The sequence below is a fragment of the Bombus affinis genome, chromosome 10 (genome assembly GCF_024516045.1).
Source record: "Bombus affinis isolate iyBomAffi1 chromosome 10, iyBomAffi1.2, whole genome shotgun sequence".
Taxonomy (NCBI): Eukaryota; Metazoa; Arthropoda; class Insecta; order Hymenoptera; family Apidae; genus Bombus; species Bombus affinis.
Genome location: NC_066353.1, coordinates 1,869,466 through 1,883,096, shown reverse-complemented (window position 1 = coordinate 1,883,096; position 13,631 = coordinate 1,869,466). Strand labels below are relative to the sequence as shown.

Below are 13,631 nucleotides of genomic sequence, written 5' to 3'. Positions count from 1 at the left end.
GGTCGATTACCGTGAAACGCTTCTAGACACCAAAACACGATTTCGCAAATATATCCTTTTAAAAAGAGAGAAAACGTGGATGCTCTATCCATACGTGTGTTCTTCTATAAAATTAGATTTCACCTATATATATTAAAAGAATTCTCCAAACGAATTTCCAAAATCAAACTTCCACCAGCTTTTGAATGAAAGATGTTAACTTGTCAAATTTGAAGATGATAGACACTGAGAACTTCCGAGGGATAAATCTCCGGAGGCAACAAAATGCAGCTGCAAGATTAATACACTTCCTGCGGCGCGTGTCTCTTGAATTTGACTCCGACAATCTCGACAAAATCTCGTTCGATCATAGTCGGAAATGCAGACAGCTTCTTCCACCCGCGACCACGCCGACGTTTAGATAAATAGCGGGGAATCCAAAAAGAGGGGCGCGTATACGAGGGCAATAGTTCGGCGAAGATAAGCGAGATGCGAAATGGCTTCGCCATAACAGGAAAAATACGAAACGTCGGTACGTGTGTTTCGTGTAGACGCTTGTCTAGACGCGAGCCAGTATACGTATATATACCGTGTATACGACGATACATAACCCCCTGTGCACAGCAGGATGTGGAAGACTCGGGGGAACGAGATTACAGAAGATCGAGGAGGAAGAAAGAGTAGGAGTTGAAACGGCTGGAGTGACTCGCTTTCCTCCCTGTTTTCCAGACGGGGCCTACCACCACGCATCTCAGAAACTATGGATTATCGGGTATAGTTGGCAATCTCCCCTCCAAGCAACTCGAGAGGCATTGATAGTTGGACAGGCATCTAACAATGAACGAACACGTCAGGAGATTAGGGGGCACTTTATAAACGGCTGGCCACCAAGGGAATCGCTGTGAAACGTTATCGACAAGTTCGATGACACGCGTCGCACCGGTAGTGCTAGTGCTGTGGTGTTTAACTGGCTTTCTAAGTGGCTGGTAGTCGGCCGACACGGCGGGTGAGTAGAGAGAACCCGAAGTACGCCGAGTAGCTTGACGGTCCTCGATGTTACTCCGGTCTCCGGTGTTCGCGGTGACATCGGCGCAGACAAGATGTATCGATTACTGATACTTAAGCACACCGGTGTGTACGATGAGTTGGACGGCTACCGTCGTTTAGCCAGCAGACGAGACTGTCGAGACTTCGCCGTTCCACGAAAATGTTCCTCTCTGATTACGAGCCAGAATAACGTCAGCTACCCGGTTTTCCAGCGCTAGCAATTAGCCGCTACGATTGACACGCAATTAGACTAGGAGGCAAAACAGGGAATAAAAAAGTAGGAAGAGGATCGAATATCGAGAATACTCGTTTCAAGAGTTTTTCGCAGAGTGAACTAATTGCGACAAATCAAGGATGTACATGCGTACAGTCAGCATGTAAATATACGCATGACAGATAGAAGTAATAACTTTGTGGATCTTCCTTTGAAACGATTATTTAACCATGTGGTGCCGTTACGTGTAATCTTTACGTTTAAACCACCCGTGCTATAAGGTATGCCGTGTTCGGCGCGTTGAAAACAGGGTAACGTCTTTGGCAATTATCGATAATCGATAGATGATGCTTCATTGCGATATATTTAACGAATAACACATGTGCATAGCTTGATAATTCGTAACAGTTAATACAGTGGTTTCGACCGAGTGTTTGATAAGCTACTGTACAGTCATTAACATTTGATAAATGATGCGCTATTAAAGGATTAGTCAGCCGCTAGTTTAAACGTTAATGACCATTGATGAATAAATATCAAGTAAATTAGACCATTCTATGTATCCATGACACAAGTATGTACTGAATCATTCAATATTGCTTTAACAGGGTATGCAATACTATGAATGAAACGGTGAAATTTCGTGTCCCGAAACAGCTTGAAACAAGAACCGCTAGCCCGGATAAACGAAGTAAGTTAAAACGCTTGGGAATAGAAAACAATTCTATTGCAGTTAAAATCATGATAATTCGGTTAACTGATAATGACAGTACGAGACATCAATCTCGTTTTATAGATACGGTTGCTTGGTATTCCAGGTAGTTAGGTACATAGACGAGTCTGTACTCCGACAAACCAGTTAGAATCCTAATTTGCTCATCAAAGTCGGTACGCGATATCGAAGCAATATGTATATTTGTGTATCTATTTTGATCGGTTCTATAATGATCGCACAGAATTGCTGATGGTTATGCAAGCATTTCCCTAATGAGGTATTTAATCCTAAATTTGTATTCTCTTTACTTCTGCAATCAACGCGTTTGCAATTATGTATTTTTGCCTATACGTGCATAAATAATATTTTTCGTCGCTGAAATCCATAGTACGAGTTATTAAACACTGCATTAGCGGACCAGTTGCTTTGAGAATATCTCAAACATTAGATTTATGGAATATTGGTTATTAATTTACTATATCCGCGCCAGCATATTGTGGATGTTTGTCAAACGATCCGAAGCAGCCAGAGAATTTTCGAATGTTCGGAGCGTTCAGCAATATAGGAGACGAAGCGATGTTACGAAGCTTGTATCTACCCTGGAACAAGCCACTACGAACATTTTCCGTGATGCTGGAACTTTGAAAGATTATAACTCGAACAGAAGCGTTTACAAACCCAGAGTTTATACCACGTTGTTTCGTTACCACTAGAACGCCGCATACGAAGACGGGGAAGCTCGTTTTGGCAGCAACATGCAACATGGGATGGAAAGTTTTTACAGTAATTTAACCTCGATTAATTACCATCTATACAGGTACTTTAGAGAAAATCAATAAAATTCAATCAATTTCATTAATGGATTGGGTAGTTTCTATTATAACTTCCTTCATCGCGCTCCATGAGTAGAATACTAGGAAATGAAATTTTCGTTGCGCTATGTTTTCATTTTTGTATTTGCGCGCATACAGCGCGTTATCTTTTATTCGGAGAATCCATTTCCTGCGGGGCGACAAATATTCCAGCTACAATAGAACGCAATATCCTGCACAAATCTTTCAGCACTATCACGCTTTCGGGTACCAATCTTTCATCCGCTCTAAACTCGATCTATGTATTTTAATGGTTTATTGCTCTTATTGCACAGAATGTAGTGAGATAATTCACTATGTTTTACTTTAATAAATAATAGTCTTTGCTACTAAGGTTTGCTCATGTTCCTCAATATTACTAGGAATATAAGAAATATCGAAAGTTTTGAGCGATGGTCAGGGAATGTAGATATATAGAAAAATCGAAAGTATCTCTTACTTAACGTGCATAGTCGAAATTACACGCGTTATGCCGGTCAAATGACTTGTAACGCTTGCCCAAGCATTCGTTTCTTTTAAAGTACTTAGCTTAGACGGTGCGACTAATAACGCCATTTCTTTATGACTCGATCGATTTAATGAATTGTCAAACATTTTCTCAGCGAGAAAGCGATTCTTACTCCCGAATAGAGAAATAAAAAAGATGGATGATACACAGTAATCGGAGAAGGACGTACCTTTTCGCGTAAAAATAATTTAAAATGTAGAATAACACTTTTTCATAGTACATTTTCTTTTCGAGAAAATGCTGTCTTAAATTATTGTTGGAAAAAATAAACCAGTTCTAATGAAACCTATCGTTACGAAGTCCACAACTTCGTGATTTCATTAGGTATAATTGGTCTGCGACATATGTATACATCATATAAGATATATTTTTGTTAACTATAGCATACTATGCCATTATCCGCTCAATTTTCATATTTGATTTTTCCGAAAACAAAGCGTTGTATGGAAAAATGTTATCTTATACTTTGATCTACTTTTACGTGACGAATAACGTCTAGTTAGATCGCAATTTCGAAATCAGCCGTATAAGAAAGACAAATAAATTCGCCGCCATCAATTTGTAGCTTTCACTCATTATCAACACTTCGACCCTGCTCGTAAAAAGACGCAAGACATTAACAAATGTTAAACGCGTTCTCCGGAAACTTACTTTCGCGCTCATCCACGCCGTTCCTCCGATTCTTCTTCTTCGCTAACGAACAAACGTCCGCGGAAATTCGTGGCGCGTTTCTCAAGTTGCAATTTCCTCTGTTACTCCCATTATGACCCTGCTGGTTACACAAATCGCAGAAGCATCATTAACAGATGAAGATAATTACAAAACGTTACCCGTAGCGTTGTAGCGTAGTGTTATCCACTGGCTTGAGGCAATCGAGCATGGATTTAATATCTGCGAATAGTCACGGTGTTCGTGCTACGTTGATACCGGAAGTCGGGATATGAAGTGAAGCGATTGGAAGAGAAGGCAAAAACTCGCTCGAGAGATTTCGACAGTACGATATTTCGACAGGATGTTCTAGATTAGATAAACTTTTGCAATGGTTTGTTTGCGAAACGTTAATTGAATGAGTGGAGTTAGAGTCTAAGCATTTCGAGACTAACGGGACAAGATATCCTGAGATAATTGTTAGGAAGTTGCTAATTTATTCTATTTAGACTGCTGATGTTTATGCATTTATTTATTACCCATAAAGTTAAAAGATGTAAAAATATACGTAACGCAAACAATATATATAGAAATACAATAAAAATATTAAACGCGTAGCGATCTGAAATTTAACGAGTAAAATAAATATCCGCTTAATTTCCATTTTAATCGTATTCAGAACAATTGAAATTTGTATAAACATTCACGATCTTTATAACTTTTGATGTAACAATTAGGAAATGGAAATCACGCAGGCATTTGTTTCATCAACTAAATAGCGTTTCATCAACTAAATATAGTTTCATCAACTAGATAGCGCAAAAAAAAAAAATTCGCCTCGAAAGGTTAACTTAAAATTATCTCGTCGCCCGATTCCCAACGACTTGTCCATGATCATTTCTTTATTCATAAAAGGCGTATTTTTAAATGTGTCATTTCGTTCCATATTCGTTACCTATAAAAATTGTTACACTAGCAAGAACTATAATCATCCTAACTAAAATTGATTTGTCTTCGTCAATTTTTAATTCTTTAATTATAAAAGTTCTTGATTAAAGGGTGACCTGGTAAACTTTAGGATTTTAAATATATTTAGACTTTCAGTTTTCAAAGTAGATTCTCAGGATTTCTAACGAGAATTTTAGTTTTGTTGAATCTTCTATAAATTGATACGAAAATGATACATGCAAGAATATATCCAATTCCTTCTAAAAGTTAATAGAAAGACCTAAGTGCCGCAATATTCTATTTCCGCAACAATATCAATTTTAAACCTGTTCGCGACCTCGCTCGCATTAACGTTGAAAATTCAATTGAATTTGTCAGGGACGTTATCATGGGTGACATCGTTGCTACAAGCAGGGTTTCGTTGCATCGTGAACGAACAACGCGAAAACGGACGATAATTTTAACGAACATGCGCTCGTGTCAGTTTCGACGATAGTGTCGTTCGACGGTCCATCATACGTGGTCGTCGTTATATGGGTACGCGACCACGGATCGACGCACCGATTTTTATGAACTGCCATAGAAAACGAAAAGGAAATTGCCGTCGATGTCGAAAGACGCAATTTTACGAGCGAAAGCGGGGCAGGCTCGGTTTGATGCTCGCTATGCGCGGCGTACCGTAAATCACGGTTCCCCGAATTTCGAAAGATGCTGGGTTGGAATAGAACACCATGTGGAGTAACACGCGTAATCATTTAATGACCAAAGTGATTAGCAGGTTGAATATATGAATTTTGTTGCATATGGATTTGTGAAACGTACATTAAGACCAACCGAATTAATCGCAATTGTGTGTGTGTGTGTGTGTGTGTGTCAAAAATGCATCGAAGAGTACGAAAAACACGAAAAAATGATGAAACGTCGGCAATCATTTCAATCGGTCGACAGAGAGAGAGAGAGAGAGATTAATGTAAAATGTCTGTTTATATTACAATATACAGTGATCGATATACAGTACGCAAAGATCTATGTAATTCGTCCGTCTTTGTATAACTGACTTATCAAAAGAACGTAATAACGGACTTCGATAAAAATCCGGCAGAAAATTTCTCATAAAATCGTTTACACTTACGTATCACCATAAAATGGCTTTGAAACGCGATTCAAGAGAAATAAAGTTTTCCGCTTTGCCCTGAAGAAATGAAGCGGAATGTCGATAAAATGTTGGAACAAAGCGCGGCGTACTAACAAAAACGCGATTGAAACCCGCAAAGAACCACAAATATGCCAAATGCTAGATAACCAAGATCGAAGAAATGCTAGATTTTAACTAAGGAGGGTTGACAGACCTTCCATAATCTATAAATCTATAGGACGATGGTATAGAATTCCTGGGATCGTAACTGGTTCGACGTCAAACTGTTACGAACATACGTATCGGTTAAGGAACAGGAAACTTTCCATATATCGTTGAATATCTTTTCCGCGTAGCGTGCGCCCGGAAGTCGCAGATGTCCGCCATGTAGCTTTATGCTCCGATCTCATGCAGCGGACACAGAGTCGCATATGTGTCATCAGTGTTATTGAATTATTAATATAAAGCCGGACATCTGCCCAAATGCGTTTCGACCACGTTCCAACAACAAAAACGGTTGATAAAATTCTCGCCCTCACGAGGCAATTTCATTTTAAAGCGATAATAGAGGTGATAATAGAAATGATAAAGAATCTTGAGAATCTTGGCACCGCTCTCTTTGTCTTCTAATTTCACTCTGGAATAATTCACGTTGTACGAAATTGTTTTAGAATGCATTAAACTTTTGATTGAATCCGGGTGCTCGACGTAAAATTCGTGCAACGTCACTAAATGCTCGTTCTTTCTTTCACTTTGAGTGGCAGTGCCAATTAGTTTGCAATTTAAACTTGAAACAAACGGATATGGAATATAAAAATATAGAATTGATTGTTTTTCAAATGGATGGGGATTTATAGCTGAAATAAAGACGTGGCTTTTTTTATTTTTATCTTACACACTATGTTCAAAGAGAAGAACTATTTCATACGTAAAAGATCTCGTTGGCTTAAGTTGTAAAATTTCTCTAATAATTTATAAAAAGAAAACAGAAATTTGTTTCACAACTCAAGAAATCACAGTCCTGAAAATAAACATTCTCTGTAAATAATTGGATCGTGTTGTAAAATCGTTGAAAATCTACTCGTAATTGTAACGATAAGCGGTCGATTTGTTCGCCGTCTCGAAATACTAGCTTCTGTCGTGCAAGTGGTAATAAAGATTACCAGAGATTAACAGATACTTTCTTGGTGTACGGTCGACAACATTTATATATAAAATCGCCAGCGCTATTCAAGTTCTTTCCACGCCATTTCAGATCGATTTAGTTACTTACGATATTCATCCCGGAGCAAATCGTACAAATTTCGCGAGACGGGTAATCTAATAGACAGAGCCAATTGTAACGTAGAAAACATTATTTATTTTATCTCGTTTACGCAGCAATTCGATTCGATTGTTTAGCGAACAGCAATTGCCGTGAATGAAAAATGGTTCCTGGAACGACTTCGGAGTTTATTTTAGTTCTGGCATTAAACGAGCGTTCAATTAAACGGAGATTATTAAAAGTGCTTATCGCTTCTTGAAAACTTCAGTCGTGATTTATTTCACAGGCTTGCGAGTGTATTTCTACAAAATTTATATAAGTCTATCAAGCAGCGTTGGCTCGCGCGATTCGTGCCAGACCTTGCACTTTCTTCCACCGCGAATGCAAAATGCCTCGTAAAAGAGATGGTTAACTTCCTTATATCTGACAAATTACGCCTATCGAACGGGTTACGCGCCCGTGAAGCTTAGTAGAATATGTACAGCTATATAGCAACGCATGTTTCTATCCTTTATGCAGAGAAGCGAGAATCGATGATGTAACCGAAGTGGATGCAATTACTGCCTTTATATTGTACGTGTAATTTATAGTCATATCGCCGGCTTAATGGTTAATCACGTTAATTAATTAATGCGGCCATAGTAAGATAATTAGAGTATCGGTAATATATTTAACGAACAGAAATTTTACACGAAGGTTGGTCGTAAAATTTGATCGGAGATCGGGGAGAGGATCATTTTTATCGGCGTTTTAGCACGCGTATCTATCAATTTTCAAATTAGGAGTGAAAATCGAGTAGCATCTCGTTTCAAGAATGTGTACCACCACGGTAACATGGTACGAAGAAAAGAAGGAGGCGAATCAGACGATGGAGAAGGACGTGGAACCGCTTCCATTGCCAGTACGAACCTCGGCTAGCCAACGGATAATATGGCGAAATGTGATTGGTATCATTGTGCTTCATTTCCTCGCCGTTTACGGTTTCGTGAGCGGTTATCGAGATGCCAAGCTTTGGACGTGGATTTGGAGTAAGTACATATCGTGACTCGTTTCTACTTCGTACCGGAAATTCGCTTTTCTCCTTTTTCAAATTTCCTTCATTCTACCTCTTTTATTTTTATCCATTCAGAATTTCAAACAAACCATTTATTGACGCATCAAATATTTGAGTTTGCTGGAAAATCGATTTTTATCCCATTTTTCTCTCGATTCTATCCTTTTCTTTCAATCTGCAAGCTTGAGATTTAAGCATCCTGCGCTCTTCTCGCCCAAATATTCCTTTATCCGTTAGAAAATCTTTTAAGCTTGAAGAAAGTAAGAAGTTAAGAAATTTATTAAATGGAAGATCAATCAAGAAATTAAGTATCGATATGCGTGACTCACCATTTCGATTTCATGCTAAACGTATATACCTTTTAAATATCAAAAACCCTCTTGGCTGAAACGAAAACAAAACTGAGATATAAATATTCAAGGATAGTAGCATAGACGTTAACGTATCATTTTTATGTTACATCATCCTGAAGGTTTTGCGTACGGTGTCGTGGCTGGTTTGGGAATAACGGCAGGAGCTCATCGCCTGTGGGCGCATAAAAGTTATTCCGCTAAGATTCCTCTGCGAATATTTCTTGCTTACTTATATTGCATGGCTGGTCAGGTAGGTTAATCCCTCCTAACTTTCTGTGTTCACGCTCGTGGAACTGTCTCGAGCAATAATTTCATAGATGTTTCTTGTTCGATTAGACGCATTTTTATAAATGGATACGAGATCACAGGACACATCACAGATACACAGAAACAAATGCAGACCCGCACGATGCGACCCGTGGATTTTTCTTCTCTCATATCGGCTGGCTGATGGTTAAAAGGCATCCAGCCGTGAAAGAATACGGCAGTAAAATCGATATGAGCGACATCACTGCGGATCCTGTAATAAAATTCTTCGACAAGTAAGATATTTCCTCTAAGCTAGTTTGCCTACACGTACGGCTGTCGGAACGTGTTCGCTCATCTTCATGTTTACAGTGGTAATTCAAAGATATCAGTCCTGTTCTAATGGATTCATGAATTTCCTCGTTCCTTTACAAGCTTATGATTAGCTTCGCGTTCCTTAGGAATTTTGATAAAGCTACACCGTATCAAAGCATCGAAATATTCCACTGAAAAGACACGTAACTCGGAAATGAGAGCCGACGAATATGTGTTCACGTTACCGGAGGCTGAGCTATGGAAGCTTCCAAGATCTCGTTCGCGTTAAAACAACGTGAATTACATTTCGTCGCGGCTAGTCAAACCGTGAAACGCGGTCATTTGGGCATTTTGCTATCTCATTGCAGGTATTACGAGGTCATCATGATTTCGCTGTGCTTCGTACTGCCGATATTGTTGCCGGTGTTCGCGTGGAGCGAAACGTGGTTCATAAGCGTTCATGCGATGCTCATTCGCTACGTCTGGTCGTTGCACGCCACTTTTATCGTGAACAGTTTCGCCCACATGTGGGGAAATCGACCATATAACAGGCAAGTTTTGGCGCGACTCAAGCCGCGCTACCTGATCACGGGGCCAAGTTAATTAAAACTTGCGAACGACGACGGAGCCGTTTTTCAAACGCGATTTAACCTCGTTTCTACTCCGCTGCAGGAGGGTCAAGCCAACGGAAAACCCAACCGTTTCTTTCTTCGCGCTGGGTGAAGGTTGGCATAATTACCATCATTCTTTCCCGTGGGATTACAAGGCTGCGGAACTGGGCGCATATGGCCTGAATCCTACCACCGGTTTTATAGAGCTGATGGCGCGCTTAGGCTTGGCGTACAATTTAAAAACACCGAAGAAAGAGCTGGTCGATCGAACGATACTGAAGAAGGGCGATGGAACGGACAGTCTTTGGGGACGTCGGAGACACTGAGAAGATTTCGTATCGGGAGCGATATAGCCAGATCGTAAAACGAAGCGTTAAAATAGGGTCACTAGTTGATCTAATTGCAGCTAGGGTTATGTGCATTTTGTATGCACGCTGGCACTTACGTACGTCAGCTTTCTGAAATTTCTGACAGTACAATGATAAGTCATAAAATTGATAGAAGTCAGAATTTTGTAAAATTTGAACTGATCCTGAGTCGACATAGTATAATCCTGGACGAAGCTCTGGGTAATTGCTTATGTCCTTCAAATTACGTATTTCAACCGTGTTATATATTTTACTGACCGATTTTGCGATCTCACTGTATCGCGTCCATTTGATATACATACTAATTTTTTTTATATGACTGCAAGAAGAAAAACAGCAGCCTCGGATACCAAATATTATTTTTATAAAGCAACAATGTGGGGTGAAAATATTCTTTTTATTTAAATGCTTTTGTATATTTTCGTATTTGTAGAGGGATTTATATGCTTCGGACGTCACGCGAATCCTTTTGCTGTTATCATTCCAGGTTTATTTAGCGCGTTTTCGCATCGCGTATCAGGCCGGGTCAGGTATATGGGTGAACACGTACGCGTATAATGCTAGGCCGATGTTTATGTAGGAACAAATAGTTTCCTCTACGTGTATCTATCGTACTTATGTTTCTCTCGAACTAAAGTCAGCGCAAGTGTTTTTATAATGAAACCGATTACAGCGAAATCGGACAATCGAAATCTGTTCAAATATTAAATGACGCTGAAAAAACATCCGTTCGTTGGTCGTAGAACGTAATCGAGATAGATTCGCGTTAATTAGCAAGGATATTGAATATTTACGATGGTATACTATATACTGTAGCGTGCTACAGAGTACAACGAATGAAACGAAAACGAACAGAATACCTTCACGGAAGTTCGTCTCGAAATGCAAATAGCATTTGCAAATGAAACGAAATAAGGCTTACTTTACCAAGGAACTTTACGAATTTCCCGTTGTAGCATACACAACCGTCAGCGCTGAGCTGACAACAAACTTTAAACACGGTTCACCGTTTGCAAGCTCCAAATTCTGCCACAGCGTTATATAGGACGTGAAAATTATTTATTCGATACTATGTACTATACTACTATATTTCTGAACGTGAAAAGTAACGTTTCAAGAGCATTTTCGAAAATACGATAGCGGGGCTTGTTACGCATCGCGTTGTTCATTTATTCAAGAAGTCTGTAGGAGTTGTCGAAAAGCGACCTGTTCTACCTTGCTTTAACAGTCAAAGCACCAACGAAGGGTCGTCGTTTTGGAAGGTACGTAATGAATGCTGCAGTAATGAACCGTGTTTAGCCTATCTATTCGGGCGTACACCTATATACAGCACGGTTATTTCCGGTAGGTACTCTGTGTTGTCCATCTCTTTGTCCCTTAAAATGTCACTTCTTCGTAGAAACGTAATTATCGAGTAATAAGCGTCAATTTCTCGGCAATAAATAAACTTTAATATCGATTAGTCAGAGGCAAAACGCTTCTAATCGAGTCTAAACCAATGTTAATCAACGAGCATGCAATCGTCGGAAACGAAACAATTTCAGATAATTTCGGCATGTTCCGCGTTCGGTATGCATGAGGCTCGTGTAAATTTTCATCAGGTGATCATTATTGGTCCGTGTTCGGTAATGATGGTCGCGCGTATTTTGCGTACACGCGGCAGCCACTTTCACTTGTCGCGTTCCGACACGCGGCGCTTGCATATCGCACGAATTATTCAACGAAACGGCGGAAATTAATTATCGGTGCAACAACGGTTACTGAAGCTTTAACGATGTAGTAATTACATGCTGGTTGCTCGCCGTACTGAGAAAACACGTAACCGGTCGTGTTTGCAATCGTGTAATATTTCGCAGATTTGTATTAGCTACGCGATAGATATCGCGCATAGATTACACGCTTTATAAATACCGGCGGCATTTCTGCTCTCCACGTGTTCGTTCTACGATATTGTTCATTTATGTTCTAGATTATCGTTGGTATCACCCCCGTTTATTTTTAGGCAGACAGAGAGGAAAGGAAAAAAAGAAAGAAAGAAAACATTGCACGAAACTACAGACTATCGTAAAGTCGGGCAAAAATACACTACGAGTTTCCATAAGTATGACACGAAGGCAGCGCAGTTATAGCGACTTTTCATATTTATAGCTGGACAGGACATTGTTTCACCGTATGTACGGCTACTGGCCTATAGTATTTTTATCTTCGACAGTTATTCTCGGATGATAGGTAGCCGATAATAACAGCGTAGAGACTAGTTTTTTATTAGCTACGCAGTATCATCGTTTTGGAAGAAGTATGCGCTAAAAATGGAAAATGGTAATCGATGAATGTTATATTTCAGAGACGTAAAAATGTATTTCTAAAAAATCACGCAATAATTCGTTGGACAAAATTTCTCGTCTAAATTAAAATGCAAAGTAGCTCAAACAGAGGGATGAATCATTGCTCTCATATCGAGCTAAGGGTATTTATATTCAAACAAGGATGCCATGGAAAATTAACGTTTTTTTTACGATCCTATTTGGACATGACATTTATCGATTCTGATTACCTTCAATTACGGTTATACCTTAGTTGGAAACGATTTCGCGGAGAATCACTTCTCTACGTTTCTCCGGTAATTCTCTCGTGTATTGATTAACGATAAGAGATGAAATCAGTGTCTGCGTCCTCACACTATGCACCGTGTATTTCTGCCATTCCCTCGGCATCGTCGAGTATTTTCCTCTATGAATTTGTTATGACCATCGCAATAGAACGGATCGATAAGACACATTCTGTCTGTGCGCGCCTCTGATGTGTCTTTTACCGTCGCCTCGAGGCGATGGAATAAATTTGAATCGCATATATGTACAGAGAAAGATCGTTCGTTGATCCGATACGACTAGAAAAATCAGATTTACTTTGTTTCATTATTCTTCTCTTGACCATATGCATACACGTTTCTAATTTGCGAACTTCATTTATATATGGTACTAACTATTCTTGAATTACCTACTGCCAAGAAAATTTGAGTTACTGAAAAGAAGCGCGTTGCAGCGGAGTTAACGATTTAATTAGAAGAGAATTATGATTGTACAGCGCGGTACGGGCTTACAATAACTATAAATATGGTCACAGTCTTGCACAGCTTAACGCCTTGACGGTGATACATCAGACTAGTTATTAGGCGTTAGCGTGTGCCTAAGTTATGCATTAGCGGGTCTTATTTCGAAATATGTCTTTAAAAAAAGAATTTATACGTACGGGTGTAATTTACGTATATTTACGGGTATAATTACGTAGTATTATATAGTAGTATTACAGTAGATCGCTCAATTTTATGCTCACATTTATTAAAATTCTAATTAT

The 13,631-nt window shown here is 39.3% G+C and overlaps 2 protein-coding genes and 1 long non-coding RNA gene across 7 annotated transcripts in view; 1 reads left to right on the top strand and 2 right to left on the bottom strand.

Moving 5' to 3' along the window:
• Positions 1-13,631, bottom strand: part of LOC126921358 (follistatin-related protein 5-like) — a 46,769-nt gene that overhangs the window by 29,695 nt on the left and 3,443 nt on the right. The window lies entirely within an intron of this gene.
• LOC126921376 (acyl-CoA Delta-9 desaturase-like) lies at positions 854-10,666 on the top strand. Of its 4 annotated transcripts, none has more exons than XM_050732918.1 (6): positions 854-985; positions 8,113-8,358; positions 8,857-8,987; positions 9,074-9,279; positions 9,667-9,849; positions 9,971-10,666. In XM_050732918.1, the coding sequence occupies exons 2-6, from the start codon at positions 8,145-8,147 to the stop codon at positions 10,233-10,235; spliced, it is 999 nt and encodes a 332-aa protein (XP_050588875.1). In that variant the 5' UTR covers positions 854-985; positions 8,113-8,144; the 3' UTR covers positions 10,236-10,666. The 4 variants fall into 4 exon arrangements, with proteins under 4 accessions (XP_050588875.1, XP_050588874.1, XP_050588876.1 ...); XM_050732917.1 differs by having other exon boundaries at positions 857-985; positions 8,144-8,358; XM_050732919.1 differs by having other exon boundaries at positions 859-985; positions 8,130-8,358.
• LOC126921385 (uncharacterized) lies at positions 8,354-8,975 on the bottom strand. Its single transcript, XR_007712312.1, has 3 exons — positions 8,845-8,975; positions 8,714-8,768; positions 8,354-8,634 (listed from the first exon to the last, which is right to left on the bottom strand). It is a non-coding gene; the product is annotated as an uncharacterized LOC126921385 (long non-coding RNA).